The 26,901-nt window shown below is 31.5% G+C and overlaps 1 protein-coding gene across 1 annotated transcript; it reads left to right on the top strand.

Annotated features, from left to right (window-relative positions):
* The first annotated feature begins 2,460 nt into the window (after positions 1–2,460).
* Positions 2,461–18,872, top strand: LOC105320732 (uncharacterized). The gene is made up of 25 exons (XM_066088058.1): positions 2,461–2,567; positions 3,373–3,468; positions 3,692–3,777; positions 4,065–4,154; positions 4,493–4,585; positions 4,788–4,883; positions 5,008–5,109; positions 10,147–10,242; positions 10,570–10,680; positions 11,085–11,378; positions 11,552–11,693; positions 11,821–12,022; positions 12,261–13,093; positions 13,221–13,338; positions 13,485–13,667; positions 13,785–13,821; positions 13,929–14,252; positions 15,571–15,710; positions 16,242–16,443; positions 16,623–16,742; positions 16,928–17,082; positions 17,241–17,378; positions 17,592–17,706; positions 17,795–17,888; positions 18,077–18,872. The coding sequence occupies exons 1-25, from the start codon at positions 2,503–2,505 to the stop codon at positions 18,213–18,215; spliced, it is 4,071 nt and encodes a 1,356-aa protein (XP_065944130.1). The 5' UTR covers positions 2,461–2,502; the 3' UTR covers positions 18,216–18,872.
* Positions 18,873–26,901: the final 8,029 nt, after the last annotated feature.

Raw genomic sequence — 26,901 nt, 5'->3', positions numbered from 1 at the left:
TCGTAAACTCATAGCTCTACCAACTGCTATCTTTGCTAAAGGCAGTTTCAATAGATAATTAAAAACAACGAAGTAAAAGGTTTGAGACATACCACAGTTCTATTATCAAAAACGATGTTTAAACGGGGGTCGAAAAGTGTGGGGGGGGGGGGGGTAAAGAGTTGTATGCCCTTAGTTTAAATAACATCAGATAGAGCTACCATGAAAAAGGGCAGGAATTTGACCTTTGACGTAGAAGGTCATGAAAGCAATTGCAATAGGCGCTTCCGCCTAAAAACGGTTTTAAAGTAAAAAAAAAATGGAAAACAGTTTTAACATGCATATAATGCATATAATGCTCAATGGTTCATTATTTATGAGACAAGCTTTTGGAGGATTTATTAGATATTTCAGACGTATGAAAGTAATGTTCATGACCTTCAGCTCAGTCCCTGGCGGCTGCACATGTAGGTATATTTGAGCGTTTTTGGTCACGTGGTGATAACAGATCTTTCTATTCAGTCTTGAGTATTTTTTAAAACTACGTATAATGCCACGTTAGTAGCTAGATTTCATTCACTCAGTCAATTAATAACTATGGCGGGGATACGAAGCTATTTTAAACAAGTATCTACAATGCCAAATCTAAATGGATCGCTAATTGAAATGATTCCAAAGGAAGTTATAACTGCTTTAAATAAATCGGTTGCCACAACTAATTCTCCACCAAGAACACCGAAAAGGGGAAAATATACGAAATACATCGATTCCGATCGTGCCGCTATTGAATTTTGAAATGGAGTTGTCTTCTTTTTTTCCCCCGGTAAATCGAACTGAGATTAATAGGAAGAAGTAAAGTGTACATGTATATCACATATGAAATAAAGGGAAATGAATAAACACAATCATAATAATTAAGGACTCGTTAACAGAAAAACGATTTTTCTGATTTGTATGTGTGTTAACTGTAACAATGTCACGGTGAAATTTCCCCCCTTTTACCACAGATGATATTAATTTTTACGAACATGTCCAATTCGTGAAAAAATTACGCGTAAAATTCAAATCGCCATATTTTAAGACAAATTCGTAAAAAAAATCGCAGCAGTAAAAATTACCCGTTATACGGTAATACTCATCAATTACGTGGAAGGAAATAAAAAATATCTTATCATAAAGTAATTACAAAAATGTCATTTATGTAAATAACTTTCGCTTCAAATATGGTGGAGCTTTTTTCTATCAAAACAAATTAGACGGAAATAATACGAAATAACTAAGTGCAGCAGGAAATACATAGCCGTATGTCATTGGTCAAGGATGTACCATCTTTCTTATCATGCATAAGGTTTAGGCTTAATTTTATAAGCTGCACAAGTAAAATGACTAAATAGCTATGAAGGAGAAAGAGACAGCATTTTTAATGTTTGATCAATTGTAGACATTTAACAGAAAGTAATCATCGAAAATGTTAAAAAATGTATTCCTCATATGGCATGCCCAAATAAAGAGTGCATTAAAATTTCAAACATCTGTGAGAATTAGTTGCTGAGAAAACTTCGACGAAAATTTGTTCAAATATTTAGGCTAAAAATACCTACTTTTCAGCGCGTTGGTTAATAGTCTTTTTTTTTTAAACTTGGAATGGCGCTTGTAGATGTCTGTATAGGCGTCGTTTGCACAATAGGCATCTGACAACGGAGCAAATTTTAACCAATAATGTTGTCAAATCTTTCAGTTAAAATGAGTTTTAAAATATTAACATAAAAATGTATGTAGATTGTAAATTATGTATTATGTGGTTAGCTTTTCTTCAATTCTTACATGCTTTTATTTGGTGATAATTTTTAGGCGATTTTAAAACAATATCTGCTGCAATTTTCATGTTGAATTTTTTGGTCAGAAATTGTGATGAACTGCTACAATAAATTAAACTTCTTTAGTCACATTGTTATGGGAAAAGCCATTTAAAGGCCATGATTGCAACAAAATTGATATATTGTTTTCTTTATGAAAATTAATTTGTTATACATGTTTGTTCTTAAACAGAGAAATCTTTCTCCTGAATTAATTTATTTCTTATAATTTTATATATCCCAAGGTTTTAAAGTTCATGCAGCAATATCATAAATACAGGGGGATGGGGTACAAAAAATACAATTCTGGAAATTACAGCTCATAGTAAAAATGCTTGCAAATATGTGAAATTTTATTCTCACATGTGACATGAATTCAATACGTCATTAAAATTAATCTTTACTACCTTAAATTCATATAGATCTGCCTATTTGAATTCTTCTAGTGAAACTCTAACGTTTAGATTTCAATAAATCAGGGAAAACTGATGCTGTGTAGTTTTCGCTTCGCAGTTTTAAGTATCTGCAATCTATTAAGGACAGATATAATTTTTCTACGTAAGTAGATAAGAAGCAAATATATTGGATAGCGGGGATTTCTTCCTGAATTGTCATCAAATAAAATGACAACACCTGGAGTTAAATGCTTTAAGTTGTGAGCATCACAATGAAGCCCTGTATTATTTTTCTTACTCTTCTTTCTTTATTTGTGTACATTTTCTCTGCTGTAAGGTAAGTTAAATATTTTTATAATGATTTTTCGCTAAAAAAAAAAAAAAAAAGATAAATAAAATAAAAAAAAAACCTTTTTACATCAATATCCCAAGTTAACCAAAAATTGCCCATCAAAGTTTTATCCACAGAAAAAAGCATATATCTGCTTTAGTTTTGTTACCTTACTATGTAAGTTGGTAATCTTCGTATAAATATAGGTATGCAGTTACAAAACTTTTTTTATCTACTTAAAGTAGTTAAAAATATATTTAAAAAAAGAATCTCTTAAGTTTTTACTTCTGAATCAAAATTCTCAATAAAATATGTCTTACGAAGCCTAGTAATTGGTGTAAAATCAAAGTTATCTCTGAAGGCTTAAAAAAACAACTAGATTGGAATGAACGTAATTTTTCTTCCTTTGCTGCCTCTAAACAATCAGTACACGCCCCTGCTTTAAATGCTCAAGCTGAATAAATGGAAAAACAAATTTGTATCATTTTTTCTCGTATATTTCATTTTCTGTATTTTATTTGATAAGGTTAAACTTTAAATTGCATCATATATTTTCGATATTTCATACTTTTTCAAACTTAATTTTTGTCGTACTGTTTTGAATTAGCCTTATTTCTTGACAAAAAAAAAATTAATTTATCAAATAATATGTTAAATAGGGCGTTTTCGTGGAATTTAAACAAGGAAGATATTGCATACATGCATTTATACACAGTTTTTCGTATTACATAACGATAAAAAGAATTAATAATGTATGAATGCAGAATTTCAATATTGATGCCAAAATGTATGGACCTAGTAACAATTTTAGGGCGGCTTCACCCTGTTACACAGATCGACCTGTGCCCATTTACTACAGTGCGAGCGTCTGTTCTTGTCATAGATGGTGGCCATGGTCTCGACACTGGTAATTAAAGCATTTTCATAAATTACATTTTTCTTTTATAAAAGATGTGAATTGATTTTAAATTTGTATTTCTATTATAATAAATATAACTATGAAAGTACATATGTACAATTATTTTGTCTATTTATTCAATTAGAAAGATATGGATGGTTTTAATAATGTTATGATAGTTTAGATTGATTTTTTTTTTATATTTTGTTAAGATTATGTGTATGTATTACAGCACCCATTATCGCTATGTTACCCGTGTTTACTACAAGTACAGCAAGAGGTGTTGTCCCGGATACACAGGAAGTGATTGTTCACAGCGTATGTATGCTGTATTGTCTAAACATGATTAAGTTTCTTCTGTTAACATACAAACTTCCTACTGCCAACCTAACTTTGGTATACTTTGACAACTGCATAAAGAATAAATCAGTTTGTTTCCGCATTGCGCGAAACCTGTCCTTAATAAACTTAGTTGTCAATAGCAACTATTTGTGCCTTAAAATGTCTTCTTGCATGGAAAGGGAAAAAATGAAATAGCAATTGGAAATAAAAATAATAAATATTTTGTGGAGTTTTGTTGTAACACCGTGTGTTTTTATTTAAAGCTATTTGCAACTGTCAGCACGGTGGAACTTGTGTAGCTCCAAATGTTTGTAGGTGTCCTCCCGGATATGGAGGAAATTCGTGCCAAACCCGTAAGACTTTTATCTTTTTCCAAACTGCCATACATATGACAGGGTGGTTTTGTTGTTGTTTTTTTTTTTTTTGCCGCGTGGCATGTTTTATTTCTCATTGCACAAAAAAGGAAAGTATGTAATTGCATTGCGTGTATAGAAAAATGCATCGTGTTGCGTTAATCAAACCTACATGTAAGTAATAAGTTTTATTTAACACAGATTACAATGCATACTCTTGACATTATTTTTTTAAAAAATTTATATTGTGAATATTCTCAAATTAAAATATACTTTAGGATTAACTTCAGCCATTATAAACGAAAGAATTATTTACAATAACTATGAACTTTTTTCAGCTTTGTGTAATCCACAATGTCGACATGGTCATTGTTCAAGACCGAATCAATGTACCTGTTATGGAGGATATAAGGGCACTGATTGTTCTACACGTAATATAATACACTCTGATTGTGTAATCTTGTCACTGTATATAATAATGTCATTTTAGAATTCAAACTCTTTTAATCTCAAATCTTATTATCTTGATAAAGTTTTAAGGAATGAAATGTTTAACATGTATTTATTTTAAATAACAATCATTAAAAATGATCTTAAAAAACCATGCAAACTTCTACTAGTATTATTTTTCAGCTGACTGTAACCCTCCGTGTCAAAATGGGGGATACTGCAGAAGTCCAAACTTTTGTCAATGTTCTACTCAATACTCGGGTCCTCACTGCAGACAACGTAGGAAGACTTTCCAATTTTATTTTGCAGGAGTTCATCGTCGATAAATTGTAATGCATTTCGTTATTTATGATACTATAAATATTCTTTGTTATGTCATGCTTAAGATGTGTATTTTCTACAGCTGTCTGTAATCCTCCATGCCTAAACGGTGGAACATGTGCATCACCACCAAGTACATGTCATTGTATACTGAATCGATACGAAGGTCCCCAGTGTCAAACACGTAAGATTTTTAAAATATAAGTTGACAAATCAACAAAAAACAAGAGTATGTAGTAAACATTAGAAAATATGCCATACGTTTAGTACACTTCTTAGCTCACCTGAAAAGAGGACTCGTTGAAACTCCTGTGATGAGCTACCTTTATTCGGCGCCTGTAGATGTTTTTATCAGTATAGTTCGGTGTGTAAATTTCTAATTTAATTTCTTACTCAAAACCAATGGCACAGTTTTCAACAAAATTAAGCTCGATAATTAATTGGACTAGCTATTGGGCCATAAACCTTCTTTTATCAGCAGAATAATAGCTTGTATATGTATCTTACTTCCTACTCGCTTTCTGCTATATGGTTATCATTAGAAAAAAAACTAAGATCTCGATCAAGCATTTTTATATGTATCGGTGGTCGTTCGATTAAACTGTGTATAAGTTTTATTTTATTATTTTGAGGTAACGTAAAAGACTGTGGGCCTTTATGAGTACATAATAATGGTTGTTATTATAAAAGAATGAATGCAGAAGTAACCACAATGTACACGTTGATACTTTGACATTATTTTAAGTTCTCTATTCTTTAAAAAACTTTTGTTCCCAATAGTTATAAAATAAATTCAAGAGGGGTAGCAATTCTTTTAAATTACCTTAGAATATAAGGTACACAATGTACATAAAGACGATAGTGGTAATTATCTTATACTAGATACCATTATTGAAAATATGAACCTTTTACTGGTAAATGCATATGGTCCAAATTTAGATACACCCAATTTCTATTCGAAAATAATAGGTAAAATTGACTCTTGTCTTAATATAATACCAGCATATTATATGATTAAGATTCTATGAACTATAAGCACATAAACAACCCAAAAGCAAGAATGGAAGTTTTGAAATTTATAGAGACATTTAATCTGGTAGACATACATGTATTTAGGGAAACTTACCCAAAACTAAAGAGATACACGTAGAGGAGAAAAAACCCTACAAAACAAGCTAGACTAGATTTTTTTCTAATATCTGAAACACTTACAAACCGAGTACCACAATTTAAATATGAAAATAGTTATCGATCAGACCATTTTCCTGTAATTTTAGAATATAAAGTAAACGAAATTATAAACGGGAAAGGTTTCTGGACATTTAATAATTCCCTTTTAGTTGATATGACATATATTCACTCCGTAAAAAAATAATTAGGAAAGAAAAAAGACAATATGTTTGTCCCATATACAACTTAGAAAACCTAAATAATATTAGAAATGGTGAAATACAATTCATTATTGATGATCAACTTTTTTTGGACATTCTGCTTACTGAAAAAAGAGGAATATCCATCACATTTTCTACTTATAAGAAAAAAAATCAATGAAAGAGAAAAAGAATGAGAAAAAGATATTGTGTCTTTAGAGCAAAATCTAACAGAAATCTCTTTAAATTCACTTTCAGAAAAAATAGATTAAAAGGGCATTGTATAGGGTCTTAGTCTAAATGGATTGATGAGGGGGAAAAGCCTACTAGATATTATATAAATATTGAGACTCGGAACTTTATTAACAAACAAATACCAAATATAGAAAAAGGAGATGGGTCATTTATTCTTGATTAAACAGAGATATTAAAAAAACAAAGTCTTTTTATGAAAAGCTGCATAAGAAAAGAGAAATCATAGATGAATATAGTGTTTATGAAAAGTTGAAAAAAATAAATAGCCCTAAACTTAATAATGAAGAATTAAATACCCTTGAAGGTCCTTTAACTAATACAGAGGTACTGAATTTCCTGGAAATAAAAAACAAAACAAAAATGACAAAAGTCCCGGCCCTGATGGTTTCACAAGTGAGGTTTTAATTATTTTTTTTTAAAGACTTTGGCTCATTCATTACAAGGGCAATAAATCAGTCTTTTAAAATAGGAAGTTTTTCAGAAATTAATAAATTTGGTGCAATAATGTGCATTCCTAAAGCAGGAAATCTTAAACAATTTTTGAAAAATTGGCGCCCTATAACCTTATTAAATGTAATTTACAAGCTAGCATCAGGAAGTATAGCTGAACGTATGAAAACGGTTCTAGATAAATTAATAAATAAAGACCAGACTGGATTTCTAAAAGGAAGATTCATTAGGAAAAACATAAGACTTATTAATGACCTCATGTACTATACAGAACAAATTGATATACCAGGCCTATTAATGTTAATTTACTTAATTTTGGACCCTCTTTCAAAAATTAGATTAAAACCTTTTATAATGGAATAAAAGCTTGTGTAATTCAAAATGGTGTAATTTCAGAATATTTTTACCCAGAAAGAGGCTGTAGACAACGCGACCCAATATCGCAATACCTATTTCTACTTTGTGCTGAAATTTAAGGAATATTAATAAGAAACGATAAAGATATTAAAGGCATGATCATAGACGGAGAAGAATACAAAATATATCAATACACAGACGACACTTCAATAATAATGGATGGTCCACCCCAATCATATGATGGCATCCTCAGGGTTTTAGACTCCTTCTCACAGGTTTCAGGCTTAAAAATAAATTTCACAAAAACAAAAATGGTTTGGATCGGTAGTAAAACATTTTCAAGAGATTGTATTTCATCACTCACGATGGAAACTGAGTTGGGACAATTTAACTTTTAAGCTCCTAGGTATTAAATTCTCAGTAACACTAGATGAAATGAAAGACTTAAACTATTTACCAAAACGCTCAGAAATAAGAAAATTAATAAATCAATGGAAATCAAGAATATTAACCCCTATTGGGCGAATTACAGTCATTAAAACATTAATAATACCAAAATTAAATCATTTAATACTAACATTACCCAACCCAAGCATTGATTACTTAAAACACTTTGAAATCTTTGAAATCTATTTTCCAATTTTTATGGGGTGGTAAAGTGCAAAGAGTAAAGAAGAGTACAATTGTACAAAATTACTGTCATGGGTCTCAAAATGATTGATTACGGGGATTTTATTACTGCACTCAAATCTACTTGGATAAAAAGACTTATTTGGGCTGATACAAAATGGGTAAAGCCTATAGAATCCATTTTGAAAATTGAAATCCCAGAAATATGGATGAATGGCACAGATTATTCATATAGTTTATGTAAAACTTTGGAAAATTCCTTCTGGTAAGAGGTGCTTCTTAGCTGGTTAAAATATAGGAGCAAAATCCCAGGCTATAGATAATAATATATGGTACAATCCCAAAATCAAAGTAGACAATAAATCAATATTTTTTAAAAGCTTTGCTAATACAAGATTTATATGTGTTGGTGATTTACTTAATATTAAATGAACATTTATGAACTTTGAAAAATTGAAACAAATCAATCCAATGACAAACTTTATTGAATATGCAAGTATATGAACTGCTGTAAGGACCAGATTGCATACACAAGATTTATACATACCAAACTTACAAATAATAAAAGAATATTGACCAGTTATTCCTAATCATATCCTATTGTTTAATAATAATTGGAAAGGCTGCAAACTTATGTACAACTTATTATTAGATAAAAAGAGGGTAGCATGTACATCTATATCAAAATGGAAAGAAAAGGGTCATAACTATGCACAAGAAACCTGAAACAAAATTTTTGAACTCCCCTTTAAATCTACACAAGAATCAAAACTACATTAATTACAGTTCCAAATTCTTCATAGGACGACTGTTCTGACAAATAAATATTTTTTCAAAATAAAAAAAGTAAAAAGCAGAGTCTCCTGTATGCATTTTCTGTAAAAGAGATGAAGAGAGTATTGGGCATTTATTTTATGAATGTACACTACTATTGTAAAAGATTTAAGGTCTGCTGTTGAAGACTGGATCTTGCGACAGTTTGATTTGTTAATAACATTTGATAAACAATCAGTTCTCTTTGGAAAACACAAAAATAGAGATATTTATAGATTTTTTAACTTGATAGTTCTTATTGTGAAGCAATATATTTTTTTCTTGTAAATAAAAAATTGTAATGCAAATCCAAATATACATGGATTAAAAAATGTTATAATAGAAATGCTCTTGACCGAAAAATTAATGTAAATGAAAAATTGTAGATAGAAGGAGTATAAAAGGCATAGGCAAAAAATATGTGATAAGCTGTAGCACTGCAGTATATATAGTTAAATTTTTCTCTCTTGTGTCTCATTTCAATTTTATTTTGAACTATGATGTCTCTTTTTGATTTTTTTGTGTTTTATTCTTTTTTCCTCTTTCAAGTATACCTGTAGAACAGGAACCTATCACATGATTATGGTTTATATTTTATATACCCATGTGAACAATGCCCCAAATCTTTCCCTTGCTCTATTCCTTTTATTTACTCTCTCTCTTTCCCAAAATTTACTTTCACTACATAAGATCTGTATAATATTTATTCAAATGGTTAAAAGCTTTCAAAGATGATCATATAAACATATGTACAAGATATGTCATATATGTACATATATATGCTGTGAAAGTGAGAAATTCAATGAAAAAAAAAATTCGGTTCCCACGAAGACCACGATTTCAAAAAAGGACTTATATTTAGAATATTATAAATTTATATAGCGGAAAAGTGTATGCTGAGTATAAATGCTATAAATTATATGATATTTTAAATTTATGTGGAAGCAATTGATATAGCAAATATTCAATTAAATGTCTCTAGCAATCTTTAAAGTTTCAAAGAGGTGTTTAAATTATCGAAGAAAATTAACATTTCAGTATTATGAAAGAAATACCGGTAAGCTAAGGATTTTTTTTGGGGTGGGGGGATAGAGACAGTATATTGTTTAATTTATGTCATGACCCATTGGATAACGTTTTAGTTCTTCTACACGTACAATTAATGAAATTTGTTCTGGGATTTTTTATTTCTTATTCAATGTAATTTATTCTTTTCCCTATCGACATTTTTGCCCAGTTTAAGTTCATTATATGATATCAGACATTTGAAACACATGCTGTTATAGTTATAATTTTAGTAAGAAACTATTTTAGACAGAGTTAATGCTTATGTGTTTCGTTTGCAGCAATATGCAATCCACCATGCGCGAACAATGGAACCTGTGTATCGCCCTCAACATGCTCTTGTTTACAGACTTACACGGGTGGACGCTGTGAAATACGTGAGTATTGGGGAGGGTTTTCGTTGAAACAAAGACGAATCAACAAAAGTTTACTTGCTAACAGGCTTTTAAAACAAACAAAAAATACTTTTAAATGATTAAAATAAACTTAGAAATATTTTTAAAATGTTTTTCCCATTATTGTTACATTAACGAAGCACATCTTGACAAAAACAAAGTGATGAAATATTGCAAAGAGTTCTATCATTTTATATTTCATATCATTTTATATTTTTTAGCATCACTTTATAAAAAATGTCGTGATGTAATCATCATTTGCATTATCCAGTGGTAATTATATAAACTCACATCTTTTTTAATCTACAGCGCTTTGTTCCCACCATTCGCCATGCTTTCCTGGGAGTTGCTCCGACACAATCAACTGTCAGTGTAATAATGGGTTTACGGGAAATACAGGACTTAGTCGATGTAAAACATGTATGTTAAGAAAATTCATTAAAATCAACGCCAACAGAAAATAACTGATGTTAGATAATGTTGATTCTTTGATGTGAAAAAAATAATAGTAATTGAAATGGTGATAATGTTATGCAAAATATAGATGTTATATATATGTCATAAAAGGAAATGAAGTTTAAACAAGCATAAAGTTACCTTCACATCGTATAAAAACCTCACTAAAAATTTCGAGTAGCAAAATCTAGAAAATCTCATCATTGTCATTGCTCACAAAATTCCATATACGTGTACATGTATATACACGTGTACAAATAATAAAAAGAACATTTTCTTGAACAAAACTTTTAAGTTCTAGAAGGATACTGTAATCATAAAGAATATAAACCTATAATTACTTAACCATCTTTTAATGGATTTTTCAGTGGATATCAATAATATTCCAATCATCACAAAGGCCTCTGCATTTTTGGCTAATATAGAGAGGACTGGAAAAAAGGGGGAACTGTATCGGTTCATGACAGACTCGTCAGAACCAAACTCAACGGAAATAGACAAATTGTGGTTAAGTGAGAAAGACTACAACTACGTGAATGCTGACTTTACTGCAATATATGTTCCTGAGGTGAAATATGAACTACCAGACTATGTCGAAAACTATACGTTTGGGATAGTTGAAGGGAAAATGCGGTTAGATCTGCACAAGGTTGATAGAAAAGGTTAAACTAGCCTTTAATATATATTTATTTATTTGTTTTAAAAATAAACTCAAAAGCTGCATTTAATAGTAATATTACATATTTTGTTGACTACTTAATGCAAGTTTATTTTACAATGGATCGAAAAATGTATCATTTGGAAAGTAAATTAAGTAACTATCGATAATTTACAGATCCGGACAACCCATTTATAAGCTTAAACAGTTCTATATACCATTGCTCTAATCAACCTGGATCTTTAACTCCAAACACGAGTGTATACGCTTGTAATATTACTCACGAAAACTTTGACAGACTGTTGGAGGATGGAGACAAGTAAATAATGATACTTTTTACCTCTTTTTTTTAAAGTATGTACTAGTTGTAATATTTTAATAGCACACAATTGTACCTCCTTTGTGCTTATGCATTGGTCAAATAAATACGTCTGATTGGATTTTAGTCTGACGTTGACTGTCATTGCTGTGAATGGCGGGTTTAGAAAATTAGTGGCACCGACCTTTACTGTCATGGACCCGTTTATTGGACAGCCTGCGGAGAAGTCGATGATGTTTCGCTTTGACTTCAGGAAACCGGTACACTGCCTCTTTGATGATAATCCCTGTTCGAAGATACCGTTCAATGTCACAAACGATGTAACAAAAGTAAGTTTTTCATGCATCATATTTATAATTTCCCTGTTTGATTAATACTTAAAATATCAATTAAAAGTAAAAACACTAACTAAGTTCAACTCAAATAATTATTCCAAAATATTATTATACGTTATTTTTTGTTCTTTGGAGTCCTTTTAAAAATTATCGATTGGTTCGGTGAAACTCATTTATATACTCTTGGTTTAAAGATAATAATTAAATGACTATATCAAATTCATTTTCATAGAGTGCAATAAATTTTTACTGGGATGGATGGGATGATGTTCTTTCTGGAATAGGCCAATACAAAATTGAAGAGTTTTTTCTACAGCCAAACCCAAACAATAATTTAAATCTCAACGAACCCGATCCGTGGAGTCCAATGAATGTATTCACATTTCTCGAATCTTCGCGAAACTTTACGCGCGTTCCTGCTCAGCCTGGTATGTATTCGTATATCTTAAATGTAATCGATAGAGCAAACAATACACAATATGCTAGATCGCTGGTTTTATACGACCCCAAGTCTTCAATAACAACATATGATACGTCACCGATGATTGCAACAAGTGCAGCAGAAGAAACAAATTACAAATGGCAAAATAATTTGACCAATCCGATCTCTGTTTCGTGGAAGAGTCATTTCCGGAACGATTTTCTTGAAAGCAACAAGCTATTAAGGCCGGTTACACCATACAAATACCATAATTTCTATGTCAACTTTCAAAAGGCTGTGCCGGATGATCTAGAGGACAAAGACGGCAAGAGAACACTAAAAGGAATAACAAATGCATATGGGGTAGTCAAGTTCCAGTATACATATCGTCATTCAAATCAAGGCAATGATCCACCTGATGATTGGAAAGACCCAACAGATAATTTTATGTCTCAAACGGCTTCGTTTAATGCCATCAAACAAAATGGCGACTCTCTTAACGTGTGGGTAAAAGCTATCGACATTTTAGGCAATGAAAAGATTGATATGATGCAAATATACTTTGACGAAACGCCCCCTGATAACTTAGAAGAAATCGTATTTATAAAGAATATCGAAAACTCAACGCTTCCTTTTTCAAGTCGGTAAGTACTGGGTGTGTGTTTATCATTTTAAATAAATGCAACAAGTTCCTTTACAAGACTTAGTATGATTGCACATGTTTTAATAAATTTTATACACTTTTTATTTTTAATGATTAATTGTTTTATGATTAATTGTCGACACCCGTGATACTGATAGTGGCATTTATGGAATTAGATATAGTTTTACGTCTAACAACACAGGCGCTGTGTTCAAAACTGATTTCATTCCTGGAAATAAATCTAACGTATGATTTTGTTTGTTCCTAAACCTTTCAACGTCAGCAATGTATAATATATTTGATACCAGCAGTAATTTAATTTAGAAGTATAAAAAACACATATGTAACTGGATAGAATTAGATAGATGTAATGATATGGTACTTAATTACAGGTAGCACTTTCCTTGAAAGAAGGGTACATGGACCAAATGGGAGACTACTTTTACTACAGTCATTATCTGGAGGTTGACAATTGCTGGATGGTGGTTACTAAAGACGCCTTTAAAAACGAATTTGTCAATTTGGAGCTGATTGTGTACAACAGAGCCTTAGTATCAACCAGAAAGACCTATATGGTTAGTAGATTTTGTTCTACATCTACCAGTTTTTCTGAAATAACACCTTAAAGATTCAATTTGCTAAGTTAATAACTATGACTACTACTAATAAAGGAAGTATATATTCCATTTAAGATTACCGACCTTGGATCCCTTAACGGAATCGATGAATGTACGTAATTTAAAAAATGAAAATTTGAAATAATATAGACAGCATAAAAAAGTAACAAACGAGGAACAGCATTGAATTTTTAACCATTATTAATTGTTTTTTGTTAGACTCTGGGCCAACGAACCTGCATGTTGAAACAACGTATTCTAACGCTGTTCGCTTGAGGTGGACTGTTTCACCAACCTGCTACAAAAGGACTAAAATTACGGTATCCGGTATATCTAAAGACGGAAACGGGTTTTCGCAACTTAAAGGGATAGACAGGGACACAGATTATTTGGACATAAATGGACTAGAAGCGGAATCGACATATAACTTGACATTTGTCACAGTATATGGGGATCAGAAAAGCGACCCGATATTTTTAACTTTCCAGACAATAGAAGCACCGGCTGCTTTGACAGCAGGTGGCATAGCCGGAATATCCATAGGTATGAAAGATTCTTCGAATTGTAAATTTCATTTAGAATATAGCTTGTAAGTATATGCGTGCAGTCTTGTCATACATCGTCTACATACTTTGTGTCGACATTGAAACATCAAACTTTTTCTGAAAGTTTGCATTTAGTTTTATTGTTATAGCGAGCGCAGCTTACCGGCGCACAGGTATGGCGACCGAAACGGACTCTAAGAATCAGTGCGAGCGAAAAAGAACTAGCTAAACCCGGGGATTCATCAAGAAAAATTTTGGCACCATCCCATAATACTTTTTAATGTTTTCTCCCGTAGTGCTATGCCAAAAATGGCTAACATTTAAAGGGGCATGGTTACAATTTTGGTCAAGAATTATTTTTCTGATTTTACCCTTTACAATGCTTCAATAAGGCATTTTCAATAGACAATTTAGAGCTTAGAATTCTGTGCTATGTTAACAAAGCTTTTGTTTAAATTTTGAATGTTGATATGAAAATTCCATATTTAGATCTAGACCTAAAATAAATGTGTTAAAACGTTATATTAGGAACTGTTTATTTATGCTTAAAATGAATAAGAAATGAATAATCAACTTGAAACATTATTATACAGGTTTATTAAACCTATGTTAACAACAACAGGGCACGAGCATTGTTTAAATGACAAAGAATTCTGAGCCCTGTATCTTGCCTATAACTCTACGACTGACTCTCTCTACTTTATCATTAGAAATACATTACTAAAGCATTGTAAATTATACAAATAGTAAAATTGAATTTGACAAAAATCGTGACCATGCCCTTTTAAATCTCAATTTACGATATCACCTATCTGACAATGTTGCAAAGTAATTCTTGCTTCTTGCTGCGCTCGCCACAACGGTAGCACCGAAAAATAGATTACTTGTAGGTTGTTTGATTTACTCTGTTTTGGTAGGTTTTTTTCAGAGGGGGTATTGAATTTTTCCGTTTATTACACTTTTACTTGATTTTAAGAATAATCCAAATATAACAAGTACTAATCAATTACAAAATAGAATTTTGAAAAACTTTGATACTGGGAGTTTTGCAAACTGTAATTACCATGATTAAAGATGTTATATTAAAGGCCAAATGTATGATTATGCTATAAGAAAAGTATATAATCAAGATTGTTTAAAAAGCAAAATACAATAAATAAAGTAATTATTTTCGCAAAATCTTGTTTTGCAATCACATTTAAGATATTCAATTAAAATAAGCATAAATGATGATGATGATGATGATGATGGTGATGGTGATGCATTTTATATTTATGTATCTTTACATCTTTACCTCTTTTGTTACATGTTTTCAGTGATGGTTTTCTTACTGGCGATCATTATTGCTGGAGTAATTATGTGGAGGACAGGGCGATTGTCAGTCGCAAAACAGGGAATACAGAGAAGAATGACTGTCGTCCGGGACAGGATCCAACAACAAATATCAGCTCGTTATGTGAGTATAGAGTCCTTTTCTATAGATGTGTCACAATATCAACAATGTGTCACAATATCAACAACAAATATCGGCTTGTTGTGTGAGTATTGAGTCCTTACTCTATAGATGTGTAACAATATCAACAACAAATATCAGTTGATTATGTGAGTATAGAGCCCTTACTCAACAGATGTGTCACAATACCAACAACAATGTGTCACAATATCAACAACAAATATCAGCTTGTTGTGTGAGTATTGAGCCCTTACTCTATAGAGGTTTAATAATATCAACAACAAATATCGGCACGTTTTTTCAGAAGAGTCCTTACTCTATAGTTGTGTCACAATGATACTTTGATTCTAATTAATCTGTCAAGGCATAAACAACTTCAGCCTAAAAATTTAAATATTAAAGCTCCTTGCACATTTTTAGTTATTTCTGTAATGCTTTAGTTTTATCAGTTGATCCAATACAATTAAATCAATAAAACAAACTTAAATGCAATCTTTCGGGATGTGTAAATTTATTTTTTTTTTGCTATTTCAGGTACCATATGAGGATCAAGATGATATATACCTTTATGGTCAAATGGAGGTGAATAAGTCAGATGACTGGGTCATCCCACATGTATGTATTGTGCTCGAGTCCCTCTTTACAAGTGGCAAGTTTGCAGATATATATAAAATACGATATCAACCAAAGAAGAGTGATTGTGGAATGAATGCCTTTGTGGCGAAAGTTTTGAAATGTAGGCATTTTATAATTATTCATTCTAACAGATTGTTGATAAAAAAATTCAAGTCAAAAATCATTAACAACAGTTAAACATGCTTAATCAAAGCTGGTGAAATGTATATTTTATAATTATTCATTTTGTAATCATGTCAAATATCAGTAACAAACAACGTTTATCATTTTTTATCACAGCTGGTGCTTCTGAAGAAGATCGAATAAGTATGCGAGCAAAGATAAATTTCTATGCTTCAAAGGTTGGAGAACATCCTAACATTTTACATTTCATGGGAGCAGTGTTTGATGACGACACACGCAAGTTTTTTAAAAAAAATAATTTATCTTCTATATTACTGAGAAAATTAAACGGTAGGATATTATAAAATGAGTCTTCTTACTTTTATTATGAACCCAATAACGACTAGATACATATTGCTTGTAATTCCCCTCTAAAATGTCGTTTTGATTTGAAGTCCTAAGTAATTTGTTTCTTTTTACAGTTGGGCCATATATGGTCCTTGAATTTTGTGAAGTTGGCCAGCTCAACTCTTGGTTACAACAACAAAAGAATACAGCAAATGAAGAAACATCGGAACAGCTTTGTAGAATATGCTACGGAATATGTAAAGGAATGCTGCATTTAGAGAGTAGAAAGGTAACTTGTACGACTCACAATGAACTTCATTATTTAGTGAAAGTAAAATTACAGGTCGAAGTTTTAGGACATGTACTTGTAGGGAAAAGTGTATGTTGTTGATATCTAAGTAGTCACAAAATCCATCGAGATATAAAATCAATATTCTTTATTTTAAGCTGGTACACAGGAGACTGGCAGCTAGGAATGTTCTTCTAACCAGTGAACTAGAGCCTAAAATTTACGGATTTTGTCCCCAACAACAGGAAGCTGAAGGTGAAAACAAAGATGATGATGGTGATGCCAAGGAAGATAAGGTACGATATTTTATACTACAGAAATAAAAAAAGATCCGTCAACTTGCACTACACTTTGGTATTTTTTTACTTTAAAATCCTGCTATTTTTGTCCCGTCATATCTTTTATGCAACCGACGACTTTATTTATGTAATTATGATTGTTAAGAACGTTATCGAACAGCATTTTGCATTTTTGGTATTAATCTTTGAACTTATGCACTTATTGTTTAGAGTCGTATCCCTGTGAAATGGACAGCTCCGGAGTGCTTGGTAACGATGAAACACGCCACACCAAAAAGTGATGTCTGGTCTTTTGGAGTAGTTCTATGGGAGATATTTAGTTTTGGTATTTTTAGTTTTTATATGTACATAATCAATACTTTATTTATACAATATTAGTTTGTTTGAAAATAATAACATCTTATTTATTGTAGGAGAAATTCCTTACCCAGGTATTCGGAGCAGAGATGTACAGGCTCATCTACGAAACGGATATCGAATGGATAAACCCGAATTTGCTAATGATTTGTAAGTTTAATATTACATTTAACATTAACAATGTCTCTCCAGTTATTTTGTTTATAAAAACTTATTATAGTATCTACATTTTACTTTTTATCCTCTAAGTTACCCTCTCCATATCATTGTTAATTACCAATCATAAAAAATACAATTTTTATGCTGTTCTAAAAATAAAACCTTTTTTTGGTAAACAGCTTTTACGACATAATGAAGCAATGCTGGAAAACGAAGCCAAAGCAACGCCCATCTTTCCGTGACATGACAGCTGACATTGGAAAAACCTTCAACTCTGCACCATCCGACGATTTCTACTACTACTCTGAAAAACACTGATTGTGTAAAGTCGCCATGTGTTTTTAGTACTTCTTGTTATTGGACTCGTGTAGAAACTGCAGGCATCAATGTCTTTAGATTTGCTTTTTTTAACTTACGTTGATACGTTTTAATAAGTTGTAGTTTTATATATATTTAGATTTTATGTACAATGTCCCATGGTATACAGTCAAAAGGACGATACACAAGTACATTAATGCCTAATAGAGATATCATTGACCTTCAATTTACAATTATTACGGAGAGATCGATGCACTTGAAAAAATACAGAAATTGCCTCCATGATTTTAATTACTTAGTTCTTACCAGTTATTATAGATTTAAAATGTATTTACCTTTAAAAATACACGTTTTAAAATATCCAGCTATTCAATTTACTCTCAACTAAACTAGGTTAGAACAGTTTACACAAACCGCTACACAATGGATAGCTATTATTAGTTCATGATAATTTGATTTCTTTTCTGCTATTAGTTTGAAAAGTAAGACAATTTAATTGACCTTTAGAATGTTGTTTAAATTTTAAACCTACAAATGTTTTATAATTTTTATTATTATAGCTTCATTATATATACATGTCTCTCAAGTTAAAAAAAAAATTCAGCTGCACTAACATTTATTAGCATGTATCTACTTAATTGCATATTAAAATGATTTAATTTTATTTTCTTTGTTTTGTATTTAGATAGTGCGCAGTTACGTTCTGAGCATCTGCTTAATATGTTTCGGTTTTCGTGTTCATGTGAAAGTTGTTTAGCTATTCTGCTATTTTACGTGTGTGCTATGAATGTATTCTGTCGACGAGGTAGTTGTCTTTCTTTAAATAGTTATTTCACATCAGAGCATCCCATTTGAAACCCAATATTAATGTTCAGGAGAGACTTCATATGTTTGAAATAAATATGAAACCTTTTGTAAACAGTATCCCTCACACATCTATCTGTCTCTGTCCGCTGAAGGTAAGATGTCGTGCAAAGAGGTACCGAGAGAAAACGTTTCCTGGAGAAAAAGTAACCCGGAAAAAACCCATAAATTAGAGTGCATTTTTCCGAGAGAAAACGTACCTTAGAGAAATCGATATCGTAACAAGAATTAAAATACTTATAATAACTAATGCATTAAATACGAGTAACATGTAACTTATTCAATAAACAATTATATCGTTTTTGCCTGTATCATTGTTTACATAATCAGATTGAATAAATAATTAAAGAATACAGGCACGTAGCATCGTTTTCGATAGTGGGGTTGGGTGGTAGGGCGTCCTAAAAACCTTGACAAGCAAAAAGAAAGATATGCAAATCATGAAAATCCTCATCCGTTCCCGGGGAGGGTGTAAACAGGAGTATGCGTTTACCTATAACTTCATTTTCACTGTTAAAGGGGCATGGGCACGATTTTGGTCAAAAATTATTTTCCCAATTTTAATGTTTACAATGCTTCAGTAAGGCATTTTTGATAGACAGCCAAAATTTAAGTGTTATTCGGTTAGTTATAAGTGAGTTACAGAGCTTACAATTCTTTGCTATGTAAACAACGCATTTGTTTACATTTTGAACGTTGAAGTGAAAACTCCAGTTTTAGACCGAAATGAATGTGGTAAACGTTAAGATCTGTTTGTTTATGCTTAAAATGAATAATATGATGGAAAAATCAGCTTGGAAAAAAACTGTTACCGGTATATTGTACTAATGTAAACAATAACAGGGCACGAGCCTTGTTTACATGACAAAGAATTGTGAGTCCTGTATCTTGCTTATAACTTCACTACTGGCTCTCCATTTTCATTTGGTCATTGGAAATGCATTCCTAAAGCATTGTCAATAATAAAAACAGGAAAATAGAATTTGACAAAAATCGTGATCATGTCCCTTTAACATCACTATTTTTGGTTTCAATTTTTACATGCTCCTTGATACTTCGGGGGTTTTTATATGTAAATTTAAGAAAAATGATTGCTGCGGGAAAAGTGGAAGGAACACCCCCCCCCCCTTCCGCGCTACGTTCCTGCAATAAATGTGTTTAGGCACAAACAAGCCTCGCCTGAGTAGTAAAAGCATTTCGTATTTTAGTATGTTTTAAAAATTAGCTGTTCGTTTTGCATGAACGTCTTTTTTAACCCTTCCGCCGCCCATAATTGGTAACATAAGGAGTGAATTAAATGCTTTTGTTCGGAATGGGAACAGAGGAAATTTTAATTACAGAGTTCCGAAGACACACGTCCCCTGGCTAAAGTGAATTGTATAAAACAGAAAGTCCCGTGCTACCTTAACACCTTAACTGCATTCCATCTCCATCTCAAACCACTGTATAGTGTGCGACTGACGTGCTAGGTTCGTTTTGCCTTGCCTAGATGGGCTTTGTGCGCTGGCAGCTCACTGCTTAGGACAGTAGCATGAGTAGGTTCTGAAGTCGTGAGTTCAAATCCCGGGGCTTGGTAGGAGATCCAAATAATGTGAATTTCTTGGTGCTTTATCTATTTTCTTCACTACAAGACAGGTTTATGTCAATTTGAGAGCTACTGCAATTTCTGTGCTAATCATATATTTAAGCAAGGATTTTCTAATTAGTAACATTTTTTTCTACACATATTAGGCCCATTAAGGAATGTTGTTGATGACTATAAGGACACCCAAAGGCCTTGTCTTTTGATTTCAACATCGATTATAGTATAATCTATCAAATAATCCCTCCTTTTTATGCTTTCTTTATCATCATTTCCCTGTGGAATTTTTAATACTAAATAAATTCAGGTATATTTATTCACGATCAAAGAATGGCGGCTTTACATTAATTCTTAATCAGTGGTTTCTCGCTGAATATTTTCACAGTATTACAGGGAAAAATTAATTGGGCTTTTTATCTTGTGATGTTATCGATATCAGAAAGCAGTTCTGAAGATAACGCAGGATTGTCTTCATGCCTCAGGCAGAGCACGCTTGTACATGTGTTCAAAGAACCTATTCTGGCTATTTTAACATCAGACAAAATCGTAGCTTTACAGAAATATAATTTAGTAGTTTATACTCTTAGTTCAACTTCATTATGAAATGAAAGTTCGGTACACTCCCATTTTTACTACATGTATATCAAAAGGCTCAATATTTGGAGTTGCTTTTCATTATACCTTTTAATTAGTTTTCTTCAAGGAAAAGACAGACTCATTATATTCAAATTCTTTGTATGCGAACTTTTTAGCGTTATAACAGTACGTTTTACATATACAAAAATATTTTGCCTGAAATAAAGTTTTCAATAAACTGTTTAATGAGATATGCAAGCGATAAGAAGATGTAAGTTTTGCCAAAGAAAATCTTTGGTAAGTAAACAGGAGCAGAATACTCTTTAGTAGCGACCGAAAAAGTGAGATTGTAATAAAAATACTGGCACTGAAACTTGATATTAAGGGCAATCAAAATCAATATCAAGCTAAGCATATTCATATCCGATACTTTATCTACAAAACAACACAACAAATAAACTTTTAAGTTGTTTATTTGAAAAAGCAAGCATGATAAAATCGGCAAACTTCATCTGTATTTTGTAGTTCAGAAGGTAAATTAGATCGCCTTACAAAACCTGTTTCGTTGCAACTTATAAAATTGTATATTCATATTCATCTGATATGGATTTCAAAGAAGAGTAACGGGTATTAAATTTGCAGCTAAAAATTGCATTCATTGTTCTTAATCTGTATGTATTTTACAAATATAAAATTTCTCTTGAATTATATGATTGTCTTTAGAATATCAATGGAAATTCAAAAACTGACTTTCTAATGCTGTGGTTTTAATCTGGCACTGGTCAAACAAGTAGCACTATAAAAAAAAATATTTATGGAGAAGCTAATAAGTTAACATTTCAAACATAATACAATGATTATTCATTTATCAACTTCTCTTATTAACTTAAGCTTCTGCTTATCAATGTCTTATTGACTTCTTTTTATATAAATTTTATATTTTTTTATATTTTTTATAAATTTTAATTATGAAAATTACATTAATATATTGCCACTTAGGCTCAGAAAGGTTTTTATGAAATTTAGAACTTCAAATCACCATCTCCCAGTGGAGACTGGGAGATGGTACAATACACCTTTAAACCAAAGAGTGTGTAAACTGTGTAATTCTGGTCAAATTGCTGACGAATTTCATTATATTCTGGAATGTAAAGAACTATTGACATTTAGACGTAAATATCTTGATGAAAAATACTATATTAAGTTCTGTGAACTTATGTCTTGTTCAAATGCTACAAACCTGAAAAAATTATGTTATTTTATTATCAAAATATACAGTTTGATATAATAGTCTGTCCTCCATTATTATACTTTTTCCTATCTTCATTGTATATATTGTATATTTATGCTTATTTACTATTTATTTACTACTTATCTATTCATTTATACAATGTACCTCTGACTTTTGAACTGTATATAATGATTGACCTCATGTACCATTCCATGGTGTGAGCGAAATAAACTGAATTGAATTGAATATCTGCACTCAATTAATTAATTGAATGATTGATTGAGCGATCGATTGATTGTTTAATTCATTCAGCCATTCATTGATTCATCCATTCTTATTCATTTTAGCATTCGTACGCACGTATGTATTCTCATTACCTACCTGCATAGAAGTTTGCATTATAATTGAACGACTTTTTAAAAGACGACTTCTTTAGGGAACCCATTGTGCCGTTGCTTCTCTAATGAAAAAGTATCCTGATTAATTACAAAATAAAATGGATTGCAATCGGACAAAGCGTCCTTGGTTTTTGGATCGATTGTGTGGCTTCCATTACGGCCTATCACGTTTCCCCCGTAATGAGAGCTAATGCATAGAGCGGACTTTGGTGATAAAGTACGGTATTCATTAATAATTGGCTGAAACATTTTCCTTCGGCTAAATAGTTTACAGATATGTTGTGTTGTGTACAAAGGAACCCTTTAAATCTTTTTTCTCTTTTTTTTTGTTGGCGCTGTGTGTGTGTTGGGGGGGGGGGGGGCTTTCTTGTATAAAGAGTTGGTCAAACAAAAAAATACATGTGATAAACAAATCATTTCTAGGAAAAGCCAATTTGGAGTCTATGGGGAATAGGTACAGACGGAGAATATAGTTATAATAAGATTATAGGACTGATCGTGACCGACTTAATTGATAACGAAATTGTCTGTGACATCTGTTCGACCTGTGAATTAAGAATCAAGCGCAAGCACGCATTCATGTCGTCTTTTCCGTAAATCGTTTCTGGTAGTGCAGAACACGAATAACTCACTTGATTGTATCGATGCTGTGAAGTAATTTTCATTCAAAAATGAAAGAATGGGTAAAGCGTTGGTTCAAATTCATGACGTCATAACTCTGTTGACATTTTTCTCGGCTTTTACGTATAAACGATGTTTTGGAAAAAGTAAACTTTTGGACAATGTTGTGTCTCTTATACCATTTAGATTTAAGTGTAATCAAAGTACTGAACCACTGAAAGCCCGGCTCCTTTGATGCGTAATTGTGCATATTGCGTAGATAAACTGTCAAACATTCTCTTTGTCAGTATTCGTGCGACATGCTTTTGATGTCCGGAAGGCGTCAGAAAGTGAATGAATTATGTGAGCGGCTCACAAAATTATGCCTGTCTACGGTGCTTTGAATTTTAAAACATACTTTATATATCGGTTTGCGTATTAAATCGTGAAGAGGGAGGAAGGTACATCTATTGTGACTTGTAGAAAAGATGTTATTTTGATGTAATTTGTTTAATTTGAAAATGGTGTTATCAACTTGATATTTCTCTCAAAGACCTTTAAAGTTAGTTCATGTACATGTACCTCTGTGAACGCAGAGCAAGCAAAGCTGAAAATTTGGCAAGAATGACTTCATATGTTTTAGAATATACATGTTAATGCTTTTTATCAAGTATTAACAAATAAACATAAAAGTATAAGAAAAGATTAATTATATTTCAGTGGCAAGCTTTGAACCTATCAGGAGAAGAACAATAATTAGTTTGATGAATAGATGCAAGATTAACATTTTTCGGCAAAACAAGACATTCTGATATTGTAATTTTTTAATTGCATAAAATTTTTGTTAATACCATTAGATGTTTTCCACACAATATTAAATCTCAATTCGATTTGATTTACAATGTGGCATATTTTAGTAGTATGCATGTGTTTTCGTTTTTTATGATAAGACGTTCTGAAACAATGATAGCTACCTTCGATTTTGTACATAAGCATATCATGAGCAAGCCTGGATATCGAAATCAGAAAGCACAATAATACTTTTAACCTTTAAAGATAAAAAAACGTATTGTTAATTGAGACTTTTAGATTTATTGGTAAAAAAAATATTTCTCACAATTTATGTGTGGTTTTTTAGTCCCTTTATCCTAAAATAGCATGCTAAAACACATTAAAATTATATCTGTATGGAACAGTCCCCGGCCGATCTTCTTGGCTGCGAATGTTTAACAAATTAAACTACATTGTATAAAACTTTTTACAACAGGTTTTGTATGTTTGAAGTGGACCATCGATACTGATAAATAAATAACCTTGATAAAACAGTAAAACTCACAAACACATCTATTAACAAAAATCAATCGGGCATAACAAGATAATAAACACATAAAACCATCTCATTCACAAGGTGAAGGTACAAATGATTTCCTCTGTCATAATAACAACTAGATAAAAAAAAACCCAAAAACAGACTGAAATATGGGTTTTTGCAATCTAAGTTTTGTGGAATAAATTCTGTCATCTAATGCTGATCTTGATAAAAATGGTATTTATTCATTTCTGATAAACTGGCATCTACAATGCTAGTTAACGTATACATACCGGTATAACCAGTCAAAACAAATCAGTATTCTCAATTAACTCTATTAATCATCGAAAGTAACAGTCTGCTTTTTCTATCTGACGATATTTGGGATAGAATCTGAACTAGGAGACATTCCTTTGTGATTTTTTTTTAAGTAACTCAGTTTATCTCAAGAAGCATAAAAGTGTGGCAATTAATGGTTCAAAACATAGTACCTTGACCCAGTAAATTAGGAATGGAAAAAGCATAAACTGTATGAGACCTTTTATTACCCGGTTTTTATGACAAAATTAAATTGAAAGATATTACATGGAATCGAAAATGTTAAACGTATTGACTGGTTCAACCTCGACGATATTGATATTTAACTGCGAGAATAAGAGACAATATAAATTTACTTTACACAATTTCAAAGAGCACATTAGTGTAGACCATGTCACCTCTCATTAGCTCAGTTGTAAGCGATATCCGTGTTACATATAGATTTTATGACAAGGTTAAAATATAGTTGATGTGAAAATTTTTGAGTGAAACACATTAAAACGATGCAAAATTGTTAGAAGAGACTGCATAGGGTAATCTAATATAGAAGATTGGGTCAGCCTGATTTATGACAACATTTTCATGCCTCATATCAACCAGTATCCATCTTCATTAACGATATTTAAGCATTGATGACGATCAGTAAATAAAATAAGACTTACTTAAAGACTGACTATGAAGCTATTCTTGTCTCTTGTGATAAATCTAAGCACGCAATTTCATAAAAATTAATTTGTTTTAAAGAACGTCTTTGGCAATAAATTGTACTTTTTATCAAAAACCTGAATGAAATTTATAATCAAATAAAATTCCAATGGCAAGGATGGTAAAAATTCAAAGTCGACAAGATGGCTACGAAGCATCCGGAGTCCCAAAGCTGTTTGAATTACATTGTTAGCTGTGCCTTTATTGTCTATATTCGTAAATCATTTGATAATTAATCAATCGAACTTTTATCTCAGCAAAACCCTACCAGGCAAGCAGATAAAAATATGATCAAATTATGAAAGACAAAATCTCAAAGACAAAATGTGATATGTTGTTTAGGACTCTGTCCTTCAAAGTCTGTTGTAAAATGGAGGATGTATGTTCAACAATTACAAACGAAGGTTGGACTTGCGTAAAATACTACGATATTTGTGTTAAATGTGACTGTATTTGCCTTAAGGATAACCGCTTCTTATTCTATAAACATGTCTCTTTTATTTTGAGTTGTTATTTCTGGCATATCGAACAAAAAAAATTATATTTTTAGCTATATAGATTTTTAATGACTGATAGATCACGTTTTTCAATACTTGATGTTCCTTCTTATTAAGGAGTTGGACGCAAGTTAAGCTAAATTAGTGTATATTTAAATGTATTTTTGGAACAATATTTAGTATATCTTAATCCTAATTTCCTCTGTATTTATCGGTAATCGTTGCTGTTAGTATACTACTTTACGTTCATTGAAGTCCAGCTGACACTATTTAAAAAAAAATATTCTTTAATTTGTAATTTTGCCTGACAAAAACATAGATAACAATGTTCACACAAGATTGAATTCGAAAAAGAAATTAAATGGTGGCATTTCAGATACAAATCAAGAATTGATAGCTGTAATCGTGTAGCAAGAAATATTTAGCAGCCGCTACAAAACACTTCCTTCGTTATCTATTTAAAGAGATAGTTTAAACAATTTCTGTAGACGTGTGAATGATGTAAATGTACCTAATTACATGTAACCATATCTTTCAGCATATATTCGCAGGTCGTTGTCCTTGTACCAGATAAAATAACCGTTAGCCTGTCAATTGTAGCATTCG

Source organism: Magallana gigas, chromosome 6, assembly GCF_963853765.1.
Source record: "Magallana gigas chromosome 6, xbMagGiga1.1, whole genome shotgun sequence".
NCBI classification, from domain to species: domain Eukaryota; kingdom Metazoa; phylum Mollusca; class Bivalvia; order Ostreida; family Ostreidae; genus Magallana; species Magallana gigas.
This window is presented reverse-complemented; position numbering and strand designations above follow the sequence as displayed.

What these genes read in the sequence shown, in the direction of transcription:
- LOC105320732 (XM_066088058.1), top strand. Translation starts at nt 2,503, where the DNA reads ATGAAGCCCTGTATTATTTTTCTTACTCTTCTTTCTTTATTTGTGTAC. An exon ending in AGGAAATTCGTGCCAAACCC is followed by an intron (nt 4,155 to 4,492) that starts GTAAGACTTTTA and finishes AACTTTTTTCAG; the next exon opens with CTTTGTGTAATCCACAATGT. An exon ending in CAACCAGAAAGACCTATATG is followed by an intron (nt 13,668 to 13,784) that starts GTTAGTAGATTT and finishes ATTCCATTTAAG; the next exon opens with ATTACCGACCTTGGATCCCT.